The 18630-nt window shown below is 37.0% G+C and overlaps 1 protein-coding gene across 3 annotated transcripts; it reads right to left on the reverse strand.

The window, feature by feature from the left end:
* Window positions 1-834: 834 nt before the first annotated feature.
* FAM204A (family with sequence similarity 204 member A) lies at window positions 835-17135 on the reverse strand. 3 transcript variants are annotated; one of them, XM_084525975.1, is made up of 9 exons: window positions 16945-17017; window positions 16831-16904; window positions 16263-16577; window positions 15236-15326; window positions 14699-14735; window positions 14140-14242; window positions 12457-12546; window positions 1549-1655; window positions 835-1216 (listed from the first exon to the last, which is right to left on the reverse strand). In XM_084525975.1, exons 3-9 carry the CDS (start codon window positions 16512-16514, stop codon window positions 1165-1167), a joined length of 732 nt encoding a protein of 243 aa, XP_084382101.1. In that variant the 5' UTR covers window positions 16515-16577; window positions 16831-16904; window positions 16945-17017; the 3' UTR covers window positions 835-1164. The 3 variants fall into 3 exon arrangements, with proteins under 3 accessions (XP_084382101.1, XP_084382099.1, XP_084382100.1); XM_084525973.1 differs by lacking the exons at window positions 16831-16904; window positions 16945-17017 and adding an exon at window positions 17092-17135; XM_084525974.1 differs by lacking the exon at window positions 16831-16904 and having other exon boundaries at window positions 16994-17043.
* Between the last annotated feature and the right edge of the window lie 1495 nt (window positions 17136-18630).

Here is an 18630-nt window from a genome sequence, read left to right on the forward strand (position 1 = left end):
GTGTTAGACTGCAAATCTAACCTCTTCGAATTCATGCCGTAAAACTTCAAATTACTATTTGTTGGCAAGTTGTTTTAGCCTCAAGTACTTACACAGTAAATCACCATTACGCTAATACCATACCTTTGGCCTGAAACATATTAATCTTGGTTAACAATAACTGACATTTACATTACCAATTCAATTCAGGCATTGTGGTGACTAAACATATATGCAAGAGCTTCAGGGAGAAGAGTTATTAGTTCTGAATGTGTCCTTACTTTTCACTGAGAACAATTTTGTGGAAACATCATCATCAATTCTTGCTATAATTCTTAAAAGCATTCAAATCTTAATTTATCTGTAAAATATCTGACTTGGAGTAAAACCTGTATTTGTCTCTTGGGTGCAGCTAACTGTAAAATATAACAGATCTTAGGTATTTTTGAAGATACGTTTCTATACTTGATCTACTCAAACTGGGACTTTAAGAACTTGAGTTCTTGCAAAGGAAAGGATAATGGGAATTTGAAGCATTCTGAAAAAACATGGCACCAGGACATAATGAATAGTACCAGATCCTCCCAGTAGAGGGAGGATGGGCTTTTTCAGCCAACTTCTGTTTGCATTTACAGAGTTGATAAATACATAAATAAGGACAGCTTTAAACAGGTAAGGTATTCTTTTCTTTATTCAGCCCCATAACACCACCCTAAACTCTCGAGTAATCATAGAAAAGAAAGTACTTCATTATGTCTGTATAACATAGGGAAAAACATAGAAAACCTTATACCTCTCCTTATACCCATGGAACAGGTATATGGCAACTGCAATGAAGCACAGAGAACACATTTGGATGAAGTATTTTATTGCATCTTTAGAGAGCTCCCTTCCAGACTCCAAACATATTCTACAATACAGTACCTACAGTACCTTAGATTTTTATATTTTGGAGAAAAATGCTGTTAACATAGCAGTTATGTTTAGATAGCATTTTTGCTACATTATAAGAGTGACACAACAAGATACTGTAATTTAACAGCACTGAAACACAAGGAATTTGATGTGTTAGGATTTATGTGGTTTTTATTTATTTTTAAATTTTGTGTTTATATTTGAGAAGGTCACCCACAAAGATTCTTCAAGTAAAACCAGGTATTTAACTCCTGATGAAAATACAATGGATTACATGTATCCCATGTTGCTTTTTGTTTCCCATCTTTTCTTAGCTTCAAATCTGAAACAGAGGAGAAAAAAATCGTGAGGAATAGTGAACATAAACACTTCAGGTATTCAACCATTTCTTAGCTATAATTACAATCAAAACCTATTTTTTAAACCATAATAAAGACAATGTAATTTAACCATATGACCAATACATTAATCCTGGTAAAGCATCCTTAGTCTTATGCACTGCTCAAAAGAAAAAAAAAAGACACAAGGTTAAACTAAACAAATAAGATTAACACAAGCCTATTTCAACTAAGGAAACATTCAACTGAGATTGTATTGCATACACTTAGTGCCAACGAAACCACAAATGTTTAATTCCATACTCAAATGACTTACCCCCAAGCAAGCTTCTTTTTCTTCCGAGCTTCTTGGGCAGCCTCTGCTTCTTGTTTGGCTTTTACAAAGTTGCGGCAAGCAGCAGCTTTGGCAATTTTCACACCAAGCTAAGACATAAAAAGGAACAAAGGAAAACTGAATAGAAGCAAATGGCTCATATGAAATGTAAGCCTCACAAATTACTTGGTCTGGTATTGTTTCCCAAAAGTCAATAAATATTAAAATATCTTTCCAATATTAAGCTGATGCTGTACTGTAAGATTAGATGGACAAAAATGTCTCTTGAGAAATACACAAAGGAGTGGGATCCTGTGTCAAGCCATCCTTTTCACTCAATTCCTTAATTTTGAAGAATAAAAGCAAAGGGCACTAACTATGCCTTTCCCACTATGGCCTTTTTTATTTTTAAAGTAAATATACACACAAATATACACACACACACCCTCCCTCTCACAGTTATTAAAACCAGTCTGTTTTTAAAACACAGTTAAAACCAGACCTCAATTGTGGTAAAATATCATCTGTTCCTATCAACATGAAAAGTTTCCTGTATACAACTGTCCTTTCGGGTGAACTGCCACTACCATGCATTTTCCAGTAGTACCAGTAACTGTGTTTTCATCAACCAGTCTAAGAAGTAAATGACACTGTGTCCTTAAGAGTCCATCTGGCCTTTAGTCTTCACACTACCAGCTTGTAGATTATTAGTGTGATAATATGCGTGCTTTCCAAATAACGTCCTAATAGGCTGTAGGTGAACACTATTTTACTTCTATAATCTTATTCACACCATGAGAATTAAGCCCATATTAGTGCATGACAAGAGGGGAAAAAAGAATAGAGCAGATGAAAAAATATGGAAGAAGGGTGGTACAAACTATGACCAGATTATTTTCCTTTATCGGCATTCATAATTTGTTCGCTGTAGTTACATTTTGTAATTGCCATCATGACTTGGATGTTACTTGCAGCTAAATTATGAAAGAATTTGAAGTCTGAAGTTACCGCTTTTCTCCAAGACAAACAAGCAATTCGTTTACCCAGAACTGCTACAAGCTGTGATGTGAACAAACAGGTTTTCCTTCCCTCCAGTCAACTAACATACACTTGGATGTTCAAGATTTCCCCTGAAAGTCATGGAACCACTAAATAAGAGAAGCATGGGAGACCCATGTAAAAGAACCATTATTCATGGTAATACACTTCAATAATCCGCTGCACCTGTGCAGGCAATTTACTCTGAAAAAAGGTTTACTGAAATAAGACAAGAGACAGCTCAAGAACGTAGATGTATTGACATCTACAATTCTCCCACCTAACACCTACCCTGTAGGTAGGTTGATATCCAGATCACCTTTGTTCACACAAAAAAGAAATCTCCCTCATCACTACAAACTATTTACCTTAAGGTCCTTTCAGCAATCATGAATCAAAAAAATAAACTTTCTGCAGGAGAGTTTGAAAGCCTGCAGACCTATCAGGCATTAAACATTACTTTGTGCATTGCTTGAGGCTTTAAGCACTGGCAGTAGAAACAGTTAATAGGTAAGCATAGTTTTTTTTCCCCCCAAAAGGAATTGTGCACAACACATGTTAGCCTTTTTTCTTTTAAATCTAGTTCATGCATTTGTTTGTTATAGGGTCATAAATATGCACCTATGCAATCATCAAGATGTACAAAAATGATATTTCAAAACTTGTGTTAGCTGTAATTTTCTGAGCATTCATAATACTATATAATCTGTAATTCAATGTCAACATCTGAACCACCAAATAGCAAGTGAAAGACTAACAAAGGATAACATTCTTTATCGTCATTTAATTTTTAGGTGCAACTATTTATGTTGTTATACTTTCACTATAAGAATGCTTATGAAAACTCACCTAAAATATTTAGAAAAATGATTACTTGATGAGAAAGGCTCTATATTTTAAGCTAATCTGATGGCTGAAGTCCATGAGAATCCGCAGAACCATGCCTTCATTATTTTTGAATTGCATTTTACCTCCTAATACGCTTGCTAAAAATGAACTCTTACTATATGATGAATAATGGTCTGTCCCTCAAAATATATTCTAGGAATCTACCGAACACTATTCACATACAGATATACACTACTGAGATCTATACAAGTGCTGCAAAAAAAAAAAAATCCTTTGATCTGTATTTCTTGGAAGCCAGAATGAGTTCTTCCATCTTTGAAAAGTACAGAAAATGGGATAATAAGATCCTCTGTAGTGTATGTGGAAGTAAAAGCAGAAGCATTTTGCAGCAATAATGTTACCACGTCTAGGCTACACAGAGCCAAATTTGCAAGACATGAAAACAAATGTTGCATATAAACACAAATATTTCAGTCAGATTAAATGTCTTCTGCTCCCACCCACACCCAGACATACATCTTCAGTGCCCCTCCCAGAAGAAAACCATAAAAGCTTGGTCAATGGGTTTTACATTAAAAAACATTTCAGGTCATCAGATAACTCCCTAAACTACAATGTTAAAAGAAGTAAAAAAGCATGAATAAAAATATATACAACAATTTCTTGTGTAGTCAAAGTATCAGCATTTTCCATATAGAACATCCAATATTTTGCTGCATTTTAATTAAGGTGTCTAAACATTATCACAAAGAACTGCAAATTGGTCAGAGCACGCAGTAAGGAAAATTAAGCTCTAAAGGCTTTTTATCACCATATTTCAGGAACCAAGGGTGTAAAATGTTCTAATTTGGGATATATTAAAAGCCATAAAAGGTCTTTCAAAAAGATTAATGGTACTTTGCTTGGATTTAAGATAAGGGCTTTAGCTGGTTGGAAAAGCAGGGCCCTGGCTAGACCCTTGAGGCATTCATCTTTACAGCCACTTGGAAGATTTGTAAAAGCGTCTGCATAACCTCCAGCAAACGCACTGCGACACTTTTTTTTTTTTTAAATTCCTTTCAATTTTACAGGTTTAAAGTGTGTAAATCATATTGGGTAGTAAAGCTGATATGATGGTTCATCCTTGTAACACAATATATATATTTTTAAGACAAACTAAATAAAACAACTTAGCTTCTAACAGGGCAAAGACCTTTCCATTTCCAAGTTCACCAATAATCACGTCGAGTATCTTCCTCTAGCTGTTTAATGTAGCATAAGTGAGAAATTCTTCATCCATTATTTTTCATAATATTTCTATTCATCTGAAATTGTTACCTTGTAACACATTTCTGAAGCTTTGCTTCTTTCTAAATAAATGCCTTGGAACTGTTCAAAAATACCAATTATCATACTTTAACTTTTTGTGGAATAACAGGTCTCTATGAAAAATATTTATGCCTTTCTCTTTTGTTCTTTAATTAAATGAAAACAGATGTTTTCTGAAGTAAAGCGGAACCATTACTGGAGTACTTAAAGTGTTAAGGTCTTTAATTTTTATATCAGTTTGGTCTACAATTCCTGATTGTCTTTACTCAAGCTCAACATTAATGTCAAGCAAGTTACCTAGGAGACGAAAGAGATCAAAGAGACAAAAAACCCTCAAATGTCTGATTAATCAAGCCTGCAAACAGCTTATTTCTTTTAGCCTGCATGCAAGTATGAAAATGAGATTCTGGGAGCCGTACATTGTGCAGATTTGTTCATTCTTATCAGAACAAAGCCAGCGGCAGCTTATTTCATGGATCATTGGCACTGTCATCAGTGCTACACAGAACGGGTGACAGCTCCTCATTTTGAGGCTTGAACAAAATTAGCAAAAAGTCGGCACAAATTAGCCTCTCATCTTTTTAGTAATATGACATTATTCATTTACTTTTTATCCAATTTTTAATTTTTTCCTTGTCAGCTATCCCTTTCTAGTGTTTCTTGCACAGCATCATAAAACACTTTTAAAACAAGCAGAGAAATGGATGAAGTTGAAATAGTATGGAAAGTTCAGGCAGAAGAGTAAACATTTTTGTCAAGTTGCACCAGCACCTAACTTTCAGAAAACTTCCTTTAAAAAAAAAAAAAAAAAAAATCAAGACATTTAACATCAAGTAGTACACTGTAAATATATTTCATTAAAATAACACCCTGTGATACAAATGCTGAATGAGCCAGATAGATTCAAGAACTGCTCAGAAATATTTAGGTATGACATACAAAATGCTAAACCCACAGAAGCTGTAACAAAACATCTGTATTCAAACAGGTCCTGAAATATCCTATGATCATAGGAGAGAAGCCAAACAGCCTTTTAATACAGTGTTACAGTTCCTCATCAAATATGAATCTAGTTATTTCAGGCTTGCCTTTAGCAATGATTTTCTCCTTTTATGTTATGGAATGTTATCCATTGCTGACGTATATAAAATATATAAAGCAAACAAGAATACCGAGTGGATTTTGCAGTGAAAATTGTCCCCTTTCAATGATGTGCTCAACTTCCACTGTAAAATACTTTGTAATACCTTTGTTGTATTTTTATGCTGTGTATTACAACATCAAATTATATTTGGATGACACAGTAATGGGGCAAGGACAGAACACTGTTATACCATTAAGCTCTTCTCTAGATTTAAACATTTAAATGCTAGTAACTTCTTCCATTCATGAGAAAACACAGCATTAAAAAATTAACTATAAGCTGTTAGATGCTTTACACAGCCCCCTTATAAGAAAGGCAGTTTTAAAAAAAGAACTGTAGTACTGTTTTCAGCAATTTCTTTATCTCTGTTCTTCTAAGTAAGAAAGCTTATTAACAAGCTTTGAACTTAAAATCACATTTACAATAATGTGCCATCAACAGTTTTATAAGCTAATTAGAAAAAAAGATTAATTAATGACTGGCTGCTAATAAAATGGCAATCATGAAGAAAGAAACCAAGGGTGCTAAGCTTCAACTACCACCAATTAAGAGCTAATTACAAACAAATTATATATGTGTTTTGCTGTGGGCTTTAATTTACTAAAATGGTTTTAATTAAAAGAGAAAACATGCTGATTAATTGAACTGCAGAAAAAATCTACAGTATAAACTGTGCTTTGTCTGTCTCTTTAATTAGACTTGTAACATCTGAAATCTTTTTTTAAGGTTTGTTAAGGAAAAGATATACATAATTAAGGAAACAGAAGAATGTAATTCTAGGTGATAACCCTGCCATGTTCCAAAGGTTAAAAGAAAACAACCTCAATGAAGAGAGATATTTGGAAGCACCTCTGCTAAGTGTTAGAAATAAAATCCCTCACATAAAAAAAATAAATTCTCCTCCTCCTGCCCCCCCCAAGTCCTTCAACTGGCAAGACTTCCAAGTTAATTGGTGCTTGGTTGTATTCTGTATAAAACTGTATCAATCTCTTCAGGTACCTAAAACCACCACGATAGACTGTGAAGGCTGCACAGAATTTAGGAATGAAACTGTGAGACCAAAGCAAGAGCAGCCAACTCATCCAGCCCTACAAGTTGTTTGAAACAGCTCTGTACAACCTCGTGATCATCCATATCCTACCCAGATTTTCAATACGACAACAACAGCTTACAGAATCTGTCTTGATGGTTTTGACACACAACCTTGTTTGTGCACTTCCCATTCTAAATGATATGGCTGAAGTTACTACAAACCACGGTAATTTGAACACTAGAAAATGGTGAAAATTGATCAACACACGTTTTGAAGACAACAGCAAAACCCATTTTGCTGTAACATGAGAACGATGTGCCAGTGAATAGCTAATTAATTTGGTCAATTACGATATAGATCTTTCATTTAAACTTGACTACAATACCATACTTTCCTTGTAAATTGGAGCATTTAAAAAAAAATCGTTCACCGAAATGCCAGAAGTCACCAGCTAAGTACATAGAAACAGCACTGTCTAAAAGCCTGCGCTCTTTAGAGATTGACAACTACTTCTGCAATTCAGCATGCCAAATTACAAAATATTTCTAAAGTTCTTTTTGACAGGTAAATCTAACATGGCCAAGATTTTATGGTGTTCAGGTTACAGTCCCCAGGCTAACATGCTCTTAGACAATATGGCACCTACCTACCAGGCAGCAACACAAAAACCACAAGCCAAATGCAAACTCCGAGGTTTAGACAGATTAGTTCTCAGAATATCAAAGCCACAAGAAATCTGCATGCTGCTTCTTGAGACCCTGCACAACAATCTGAGTCAAAAAAAGCACAAAGAACAACTCCTGCTCTGGAGAAAGAAGCCTGGAAAATATTTTCAGGTTTATAGGTTGGGGATATAGGGCAAATATTTGAGAGTTATTTGGTTGAACAAGGAACAGAACTTTACAAGGTATCACTTCAAAGTGAAGTCAATTTACAGGAAAGTAAAATTACCAAGCATCTCCAGATACTGTCTTTACTCAAAAGGATAAACACCTCATACTACAAAGCCACTGAGCTCTAACTACTCAACTTTAATTCTTAAAAAGTATCTGGACAAATTCTCACAAACATGGTAAGAACAATTCAAGTACAATTGAAGATAATATTCCAAAAAGCTTTTTTGAAAGTATTAGAAAAATCCAAATACTTTTAAGCATCTGGTCTCACCTACATGCACATTCAAGTGCTTGCTACCACTGAATCTCAGTTAGCCTACCCTAGAGTATTCCCAAGAAAGGCATTTTTATTGTAATTCAGCTAAACATACACAAACTTCAATGCCACTACAAATTTCATTCTACCGGGTTCCGAATTTTTGGTCAACTCCTATATTACTATTACCATTTCTCTTGATCTCTCTCAAATTAAACAAGTTGTAATTAAATGCAGTGTTCAAACTAGAGCTTTAGGTATGCCATTCACCATTTAAAAAGAAGAACTTTAAAAGCAGAAAGCCCTGGCTTTTTACAATATAAAAAAAAGATAATAGCAACCAGGTTATAATACTGAACCTTAACTGTGCGTGTTGTCACACGTACTGTGCTGGATTGCTAGTTATTTACTACTAATAGTGTTACGATATAGGCATTACAGGAAGCATTATCACTCTAGCAGTATGTTTAAAAACCCATAGTGGATTATGACTAAGCAGTATGACCCACCTGCATTACGTGGATGCTCAACAAAAATCCATCAAAGGAGCTGATCTTATGTGCTGTACCTGCACCACAGCACAGAAATGCTCAAACTAGACCAGGTTCTGGACGCAGTCTAGCCAAAGAAGCAGGGAGTTACTGGTGGACCAAGCTATTCCACACAGCGTAAATGCAGACATACCCATGTTCTTTCAGGAGTAATTCCACTCATAAATAATGGATTCAAGAATTTCAAGACCACTGTAACTCCTCAGCAAAGCAGAATGCCTCAGAATAGGACATACTGTGGGGATGGCCCAGGCTCCTGTAGTTAAAGCTATCTGTTAGCTTGATAACATCCAAACTAACGGGGATCACTTTTGTAGTCCACCAGCTGGGTGGACAACAGGAAACACGGGGTAATACTTCGCAGTGAGGTTAGCCAAGAGATCAGACTATCATCATCATAGAAGTACAATTCTTTTTTAATAGAAGTGTGTTAACCAAGGTAGCCAAGTTGTAACTTCTAGCCTTCCACAGTTGAAAATCTTGAGCGCTAGTAAGTGAAGACACTTTGTTTTGAAGTCAGCATTTGGGTGTGTTTGACAAAGTAGAAGAAAGCAACAAATAACACATAGCCCAAAGCCTCATTTACAGCAATACAGTAACATCCTTCTTAAGGAACCTGCAATAAGTACCACATGGAAAACAAAACATCCAAAATCTTGAAGCAGCATCATTCAGGTTTTAAGGATATACGTTTCAGTGATTTGCTCACAGCTGCTAGATTATGCATATTGCCTAAATCATCACTGATTTTAAGGGAATCTGATTTAAAAAAAGAACACTTTTTTCCACCATGTCATAATGATAGCATATTGACAGCATCATTTTGGCATTCCTTTGCTTTTCAGGACGTGTTTCTCCTGCCCATTCTCAGTCATCTGTTTATTTTTGGCTTCATTTTTCTAAATACTGAAGCTGCCCTATCAGTTTCACAGGCTTATAAATGTTATACATCAAAAATTAGTTTCACTTATTAAGGCAGGAAACGGCTTTAAGAACTCTGGGATCTGTGCCTCAAAGCAAAAGCTTTATCAGCAGGTTCCAGTCACTGCTTCTTGCAAAAGAAAATGGTGCCGATTAAAAACCCATACACCTGATTTCAAAAAGAACACCTACCCACTGAACATTTTCTCACATGGCTACAAGGGGGGCTGTACCCCCAAATGGAAGGCAGCTATTTCTCACATACATACCCATAACCCTGCAACATTGCTCAAGAAAAATGAAAGCCATACATAAAAAGATGAGGTTGAGATAAAAGAACAATAATTCATCCACTTATTGCTCTAGATTTCAGAAGTGTTGTACTTCAATACAGTCATCGTACAGTTCCATGCCTGACTTGCTCAGAGTTGTGTTGCATTTGGAAGTCAAAACCACAAATAACCCCATGCTCTAAAAATTAACTGAAATCCGTTCTTAGACATATTTCGTAAAATGACTTTTAAATGTTGTATTTCTCTAAATTGCAAAGAGAGGAGGAAAGTTATGACTGAATCAATACTGCACAATACAAAGACATTTTATTAATTGTTCTTGTGAACAAAACAATGATGTTTTAATCAGCCTCTCCCACAATTGAATCCTTTCCTACAGCTCTTCATTGAATCAGAATTAGCCACTGTTAGAAGGATCTCCTTCAAATAGTAAGTACTTTAAAAGATCCACTAAACAATATAAAATACAGGCTCTTAAGATCACACAGAAAAATAAAATCTTGCAGCAGGCTACACAGCACATCTTTAAACTAGCAGAGAACCCCAGTGAATTCACTGAGTTTCTGCCTTCACAGAACTCCTCATGAGATCAAGTCAGAGTCATTTGAGTTTTCCTTCTTCCAGCATGCTATTTATTCAGATAAACCCACTTAACCAAAACCAAGTCAAGGCTGTGAATACTAATAACGCTTCAAGCATTTTGTTTTCAGAATTACAACATGCTAATATTTGAAAGTCAACAATTTGGAGTTAATGTTCCACAAATAATATTATATTGCTGTAGCACCTGGGATATGCTAGATGTTGTACAATCCCATGGCTACCAAAATCAGATAATAGTTTATCATAAATATTACAAAACCTTAAAACTTCTTACATTAATTTGTTTTTATAGTCAAACAACTTGCACTAGAACCTCAGTATGTTTTATTGATTATGATACTCTACCCACTTTAGAGTAGATGGAATAATGACATTTGTGAAGGAGAACAGCAAGAGTGTTTAATGCTGTACACAAAAGGTAATATAACAGTATCACAATGAGAAGGTGGCTGGGCTTAAAGGGAACATTAGGCTATGTTTCTATCCCTGTCAGGAGCTGTTATTATTTGTGCCGTGAGGTTCTGTGATCACAAGTGAAAAAGGCTGAGTCTTGTAATTAAAAACTGCCCTGAGTAGTTAGTGTAGCAGTTTCTAACGAATGTATAAGAAGACGCACAGAGGAAGTTAGTCTTACCTAACTGTATTTATGGAACCCAAAGAACTGCATTTCTCATTAAAAAAGCTCTCTCTTTTTTAAGGTCATCACAGTATTTTATTATATGGCATTAAAACAAATTTTTACATTGAAGATTAACTGAAACACCAAGTATTTCTATGATAATGAGAAGCATTCAGAATGCCTTTTTAAATGCTTTTCTAATATCTTTGTATTTGGCAGGTATATGCAGTGAGGACAAAATTACTTCTGTGAACATAGAACAGTGTGCAAGGTAAATGAAAAAATGCAAAGCCCTTGTTCAAATTATATAAATCATGTGACTTAAAAGATATCTCTTCCACTCACCTCAAATAGCATTACATTTAGGATTTTTTTCCTCACTTATCTTCAAAACTATTCTAACTATATTTTTACCCTCTTTTTTTTTCCTTCAAACTTTCTCCCCTATGCACAGATTGCAGTGGGCACAACAGCCTAGACAGATTTCAGTGACGTACTCCTATTGCTGCTACCTACACACCAATAGAACCGTTTCCCTTTGATATCTCCATTCCCAGAGGTTTGTGATTCCTTAACAGGTTAAGTACTCATGCAGCACTACACGCAAGTTTAAAGTATCCATTTTTTTTTTGCAGCAAGCAGACAAAAAAAACTATCATAAAATTACTCAAATACATCAACTAACAAGACAGCCTCTTCAGGAAAATGGCATTTCTCTCACCTGGATTTATTTGGAGATATACATTTATACTCAAAAATTTTAACTTTTAAAGAAAAAAATATCCATTCATTCTATGAAAATCACTCTAAAGCTACAGAAAGACGTTTAGCATTTATTTGCTTTCATTCTTCTTCAAAGTTCTTCCTACCATCAACTCCTGAAGACATAGGAATAAAAAAAAAAAGTGCTGACCATCATCAGCTTAGTTCAATCTGTCCTTATTTGGATAGATTGCACTCTAAACTTCCTCAATCTTATCTTTTGCCAGGCTTACCAAGCTTTTGGAGGCAATGCAGAGAATAACCTGATGCATGGGGAACTGACAGGAAGGGAATGTCATACCCATATTTTTTTGTGCAGAGAAATTAAAAGCTCAATACAGATCACTAGTTAGTGATGACTCTAACTTGCAGAGTCTTTATCAAGGCTTCAAGGTAAGGTTACTTGGGAATATTTATGGTTGTATGGTTGTATTTTTAATTGTTATACAATTGTTATACAAGTTGGCAACCTTTACTAAATCAGCAGCAAAATACCTGAATCACTGAAAAAAATCTGGTTAAGAAAAGATGCCCTAAACAACATTCAAAGCTATTTTAGTTAAAACTTTTTTTTTTTTTTAAACACAGATGTACAAAATTGATTTTTTCCTAAACGCTTTTGGTAATAGTCCACTTACCTCACGAATGGCTAATCTATCACTCAGCTCCTCAGCTTTATCAATGTCACCTTCAGCCACAGATTTCTCTATGCTAAGTTCAAGGCCAGACTAGAAAAAGAGAAGTAAATATCTTTAGGGGAAATAAACAGAAATAATATGTCTAAAAGAGAGGAAGAAAGGATCTTCTTTTAAAAAAAATATTTTAATAATTCTTCATTTTATGACGGTACATAAACCTGTAATTTCTACGCAACACAAATCACTTTGTCTATGTATTGTAATGGACAGCACAATTAAGAATTCACCAAAAGGCTGCCTGAGCACAAATCATTGCATTAGTTCCATCTTATGTGCAGGATAATACTGTGGGTTAAAAAAAATTACACGGACTAGTTTATGCCTGTCACAATAAAATTCATCTGAAGATCTGGCTTATCTCTTCCATCCCTGGAGCTTTCTAAACAAAATGTGAAATATATGTGTCAGGTAACATGAAGAATGGCAATTACCACTGTATCGTTACAGTTCTAAGATCTTATCTTTACCCAAAAACTGAGTTCTGGCATTGTGCCACTCCACAATACTAACACATTCAGAATTCTAGCTATCCCATGGAAAACTGAGGAAATACTCAAAAATTCAACCTTTATGATCAAAACAACTCATGAAATGACTTTTACATATAAAGCAACAATAAAGCATTTAACAGAAACTATAATTGGAAACTTCGGAATTTCACAGAAAATCACTCATTCATCACAGTACACAGTTTATAGCCTCACTAGAAGTAAATAGTAATGATGCTAAAGAAAACACTTTGAATGGTTTCAAAACATATACTTTTAAAAAAAAAATAGAAAGAAACAACTATTGAGAAACTGCAAATACCTGCAATATCCGCAAATACCACTCTTAATTATTCAGGTGGAAGTTAAAGGAGTGTACAACTGAAAGTTGCAGTGATATCTAGTTGTTAGATGCCTTTTCTGAAATTTATGAGACATTGTGCTAGCAATTAAGTCTCTTAATTTACATGGACAGTAGCTGCATGTTAACTCTTTGGGCCTTATTCCAGAACTAGCCTGAATAGTTTAATGACAAGCAAATGCCCACTAAAGGAGCTCAGACAGAGCTCAATGTCAGTGTCAATGCAGACATTTACATTATGCAAGTGAAAAACTACAGAAGAAACTCAAGATATAATGCATTTGTAACTTGTCTGTTATATTGTAGCAATTACTTCAAATATGATTAGCTTTATAGTAATATTTATGAACAGAATGTGTTGTAAATCCAGTGAAATTAGATGACAGATTCAGTTGTCTAATTCCAAGAGCTGCTGGTTTCAACTAAAGGGCTGACTTGACATATTTTGAAGTTAAAGCATTATTTTTAAAAAAGTTACTATAATCAAACAATGCAGATCAAGTCTTTTGCCTCTCATAAAGAACAGAATACAAAACTAAACAGGAAAATAGGCATGAATATTGTCCCTCCCAAAAGAACGCACAGCAACCTTTTGATCAAAGTACTATTTATGTGAAACCTAGAACAAAATTCACAAAATTATTCTTCCTCATAGCAACTTGATCATTTGCTTACTCTCAATTATATTCAGTTTTGCTTTTATCTCAGTTAACAGTGAGTTGTTTTTGTTTCTTACCAAGTAGAAGAGGACATTGCTTTTGTAACAATAATTACCTTTTGTGGAGCCCTGCTATCCACAGGTGATTCAAATCTATCATTGATTCCAAAATACTGTGTAAGTTCTTTCCATTGGTCTTCACAGGCCAACTGTTGAACACTAAAATCCCAGAAAATAAACATGAATATAACCAGTTTGCTTCCCACAACTTGTAATGCTCTTTTCAAAACCAAAAGAAATTCTTTTATTTGGCAGACAAGCCCTTTTCACCCACTGACAGTTTTTAATGCAAGTGAAATTACTCCTTTCCCTCTGTAATTGCAATGTCACAATCTTGAAAGCAAGCTTGTACGCAATTATATGCCAAACACTATCGAGAATAACAATAAGTTCTTTGTAAGTTGCATTAAATAACCAATTGTGTTGTTTTTAAATCAAGCAATAAACTCAATTGGGATCAAATTGAGCCTGTGTGACAGAGACACCAAGCAACTTCAGCAGATATTTTCCATGATACTCAGAGCTAGCATTTGGCTATGCATGTGGTCAAGCTTTCCACCAGTTTTGCCTGATATTAAAAACAGACCTCAGATAATCACATTGACCTGGTTATACCTCTTAGTCACTTCGTTAGCGTTCTTTTTCAGTTTTTCTAGGAAAGAAAAAGAAATCCAGCATTACACAGTAATACCCTATGACACCCAGCAAAGTTAACAGATCACTAATAAGTCACATTTCCTTTAGAAGATCAACCCACTAGCATCTATTTCCAATGGCCATGTGCATTTAAATCACTCTGCTGTCAGGCTTTCATATGCAGAACCTCCTACAACATTTGTGGGGAGCTCTAATCAGAGTACACAAAATAATGGTAGAGAACTACTGAAATATGCCTAGCCATTTTAAGCCAGCATTGACTGAAATAAGAGTTCTACCTCCTTTTTGAAGAGAAAAACATATTACCTGAACTTTGAGTAGCATTTTACAACCTAGTCTTGGAAGTGAAGCACAGCAGCCAGAGAAATAATGTCCCAGATAACACAAGGCATCTATTCAGGCATTCTACTCTTGGTAAAAATAACAATGCACTTCCAGTGTACTTGGATAGCAACTCCATTTTGAGAGAAATAAGTTCTGGGATTATATAAACACCTTTTCTGCCACGCTTTCTTTTTCGGCCTTTGTTTTCCTGACTTGCTTGCATTTTCATTTCACGGTTTTTCTTCTGAAGCTCCAGAAATTTCTACAAGGGTAAGGAGAGGTAAGAATCAGCTTTTTATTTTAATTCTCTTTTCCTATTTTTTTTTTTTTTAAAGTTGCACAATAGGCTGAGAAATGCTGTCCCAATATTTCATGTGTCCACAGTAGCTTCCTGTATCTATTACACTAAAACTTATGCATTGAGAGCATCCAACTCTGACAGTGTTAAACGGGAATCGCCTCAGGTATTTTATCACCTCTGTTTCCCATGGAACATGATGCTGAATACACTTCTGATGGTTGTGTGCTCTTGAGCTATTCAATGTTTTATTATCACATAAATGGTATTTTGGAATTTGAGGATTCTAAATAGCATATTCCTTGCACATCAGACTAGCTACACAGATGGATGGAGGACAGCAGCTAGTTTTTTTCTAATTTTTATTTTGATTCAAAAGCCTGGAACACAGACTGCTTTGTTTATATTTAATCTTTTCAGTCTTTACATGCAATGGGAATGTGAAGAGAGGATATAAGCAAGCAGGAGTCTTAACACTTGCACCCAGCCCCTACAGAAAGCAGAAGGGTACAGGTCTACTTCACAGATATAAATCATCAGCACAGCAATAAACATGCCTAGCTATAATTCCTTACTAACACAAAAAATGAAGCTCTGAGCCCATACACTACCATTAACACAAATCCTGCATAATTGCATGGCTACAAAAAGACTTCCCTGCTATGCTTTTAATTACCACTGCACTAGGAGTTCAATGCAATTTCTGTTTCCTAACTAAATTCCTGTCCACCCTACCTTAATTTTTTCCAAGTAAAGTAAGGCGACCACACTTTGATCGTATTTTATTTCTTTCTGCGTGTAACTACCTAAAATACCCAAATTGGAGTTATTTTAATTTAAAAAGTGGCCATTCAACTGGTAGCATAGTTCCAAACATCCAGAGCATGCTCAGATACCCACATTCCACATATCTAAAGAAACTCCAGGAGGGCGCGTTTCAGATGTGTTTTCTCCATCTGGCACAGAGGTCAGAAGCGATTCACTGGTGGCACTGCTTTCAGGTCCATTCTCCTGCTGTTCAGGAAGCTGAACTCTTTCAGTATTTTCGTTTGCATCCTCCTTCGAAGGGGAACAACACGATTCATCTCCATCATCCGAAGACAAGTCAACATCACTTTCATTCAGACCTGGAGGCAAGAGCCCGCTCCACATCTTCCAGTTTAAACGGGGCCACTCCAGATCATCGCAAAGACGCGAGGAGCCACACAAGCAGACCTGTTGTGAGATAAATCCACGATCAGCTCACAGAAGGATCAGGAACAGCAGAACACACCAGAAAAAAAATAATTTTCCTTGAGAAAAGTAACTATGATCAGGTGCTTTAGAGAAGCTCACCACAAAGCTAACACTCAATATTTGAGAGAGGAGCCACGTAGAGGATTTCAGCACACAAACTAACTCCATTATGACCATAACGCTGTTATTTTGTTATTTTCTCTCCCCCCCTCCCTCCTTAACGCCTTCTCACCGAGGCTTTGTTTACCGCAGCTTCCAAAACAACACCCCCAGCCCTCCGGGGCGCACACGCAGCCCTTCTCCACTCCACTCCACTCCACGCCACGCCACGCCACGCCACGCCACGCCACGCCACCGCCTCCCGGTGGCCGCGGCCCCTCGCCCCGTGTCCCCACCGGCCGGGCCGAGCTGGGCCGGACAGGGCCAGGCCCCCCCGGCCGCCTCCCCTCACGGCCGCCCCTCAGTCCCCGCAGCCGCCTCCAGCCGTGTTTACCTGGCCGCCATCTTAACACCCTCGCAACACCCCGCCCGCCGATTGGGCCCTGCCCCGCAGCCAATCAACGGGAGCTTTGCTGCCCCCAGCCCGGCCTCGCGGGTCTCCATGGCAACCGTGGGGTGCGCGGGCCCAAGGCCTGGGACGGGGCGAGGGCGCTTCGGTCACAGAGCCCCGGGGCGGTCCCGTTGTCCCCAAACGTGCAGCGCGGGTGCCTCTGTCGGAATTATCGGCGGTGCTTGCACGGAAAGCTGGTTGTTCCAGCAATCCTGGCTGTGACAGAAGTGTGGAATCTGTTCAAACACTAAACCTTGGAATAAAATCATAGAACCACAGAACCATTAGGGTTGGAAAAGCCCTCCAAGATCCTCTGGTCCAACCACCCCCCTACCACCAATGTCACCACTAAACCATGTCCCCAAGCACCATGTCCAACCTCCCCTTGAACACCCCCAGGGACGGTGACTCCACCTTCCTGGGCAACCCATCCCAACGCCTGGCTGCTCTTTCTGAGGAGAAATGTCTCCCTGTTTCCAACCTGAACCTCCCCTGGCACAAACTGAGGCCATTCCTTCTAGTCCTATCACAATACCCAAGTAGGGGTACCTAAGCTGGGACACAGTGACTAGGGTCCACAACCTTACTCTTCAAAGATGGAAAAATCCTTCCAAAGTTCCCCCTAATGTCTTGTAGGAAGGTGGTAGAGAGAAATCCTTGAAAAATCCAGTCCTCAGAGCTCGAGTTTTCCTTAAACTGCACCAAGAACCTGGAAAAGACACCTGTCCTCTCAGAAACCAGTCTGAAACTGTGAAGGGAATAACACCATACAAAGTATTTCAAAGGCAAATACTAACTCTGGAGAGCATTCAGTACAGTGCTTTTCTATTTGTAAGATGCTCTTCTTTGTCTTCTCAGCTTGTAGCTGAAACAGATGAAACGTCTTTAGGAGCAGTCTGAATATGGTTCAGCAAAAAGACTCACATAAAAGGAGCAACAGGAAAGGTGGCACAAGACCTTTGCAAGAGAGACCTTTGCAAAAGGTGGCACGAGAGATTGCAAGAACGAGATGGAAATATATGGTGGAGATGAAGGGTTCACTGCCACAGACCTGTGTCTGAAAGAGAAGAGAGTTTACAATTGAAATAATCCATAGGAAGATGCAATTGGGGCGTGACGTTTTGTCAGGTTGAAAAGTAACTCTCAGTATCATGCCCTCTAAGAAAGAAATTGCTGACACCAGACCAAGACACAGCCAAGTTGTGGACAAACATTCAGCCATGAGGGGAACGAAAAAGGGGCAAGAGTTCAAGTGCTATGAAAGATAACAATGGACAATAGCTTTGCATAGGGATTTCTTGTGTGGAATAGCTTCTGGGAATGGCAGTGAAAGGAAGGAAAAATAAACACCTTTCTCATAAAACAGATCTTCTGATTCATTTCCTTTCTATGCCATAATTTTATGTCCTCAGTTTCATTTCTGAAATCAATTAATTCCGTAAGTAATCACTTTTTCATGAACTACATGTAAATTTCACACTC

The sequence above is a fragment of the Aythya ferina genome (genome assembly GCF_964211825.1).
Source record: "Aythya ferina genome assembly, chromosome: 7".
Lineage (NCBI taxonomy): Eukaryota > Metazoa > Chordata > Aves > Anseriformes > Anatidae > Aythya > Aythya ferina.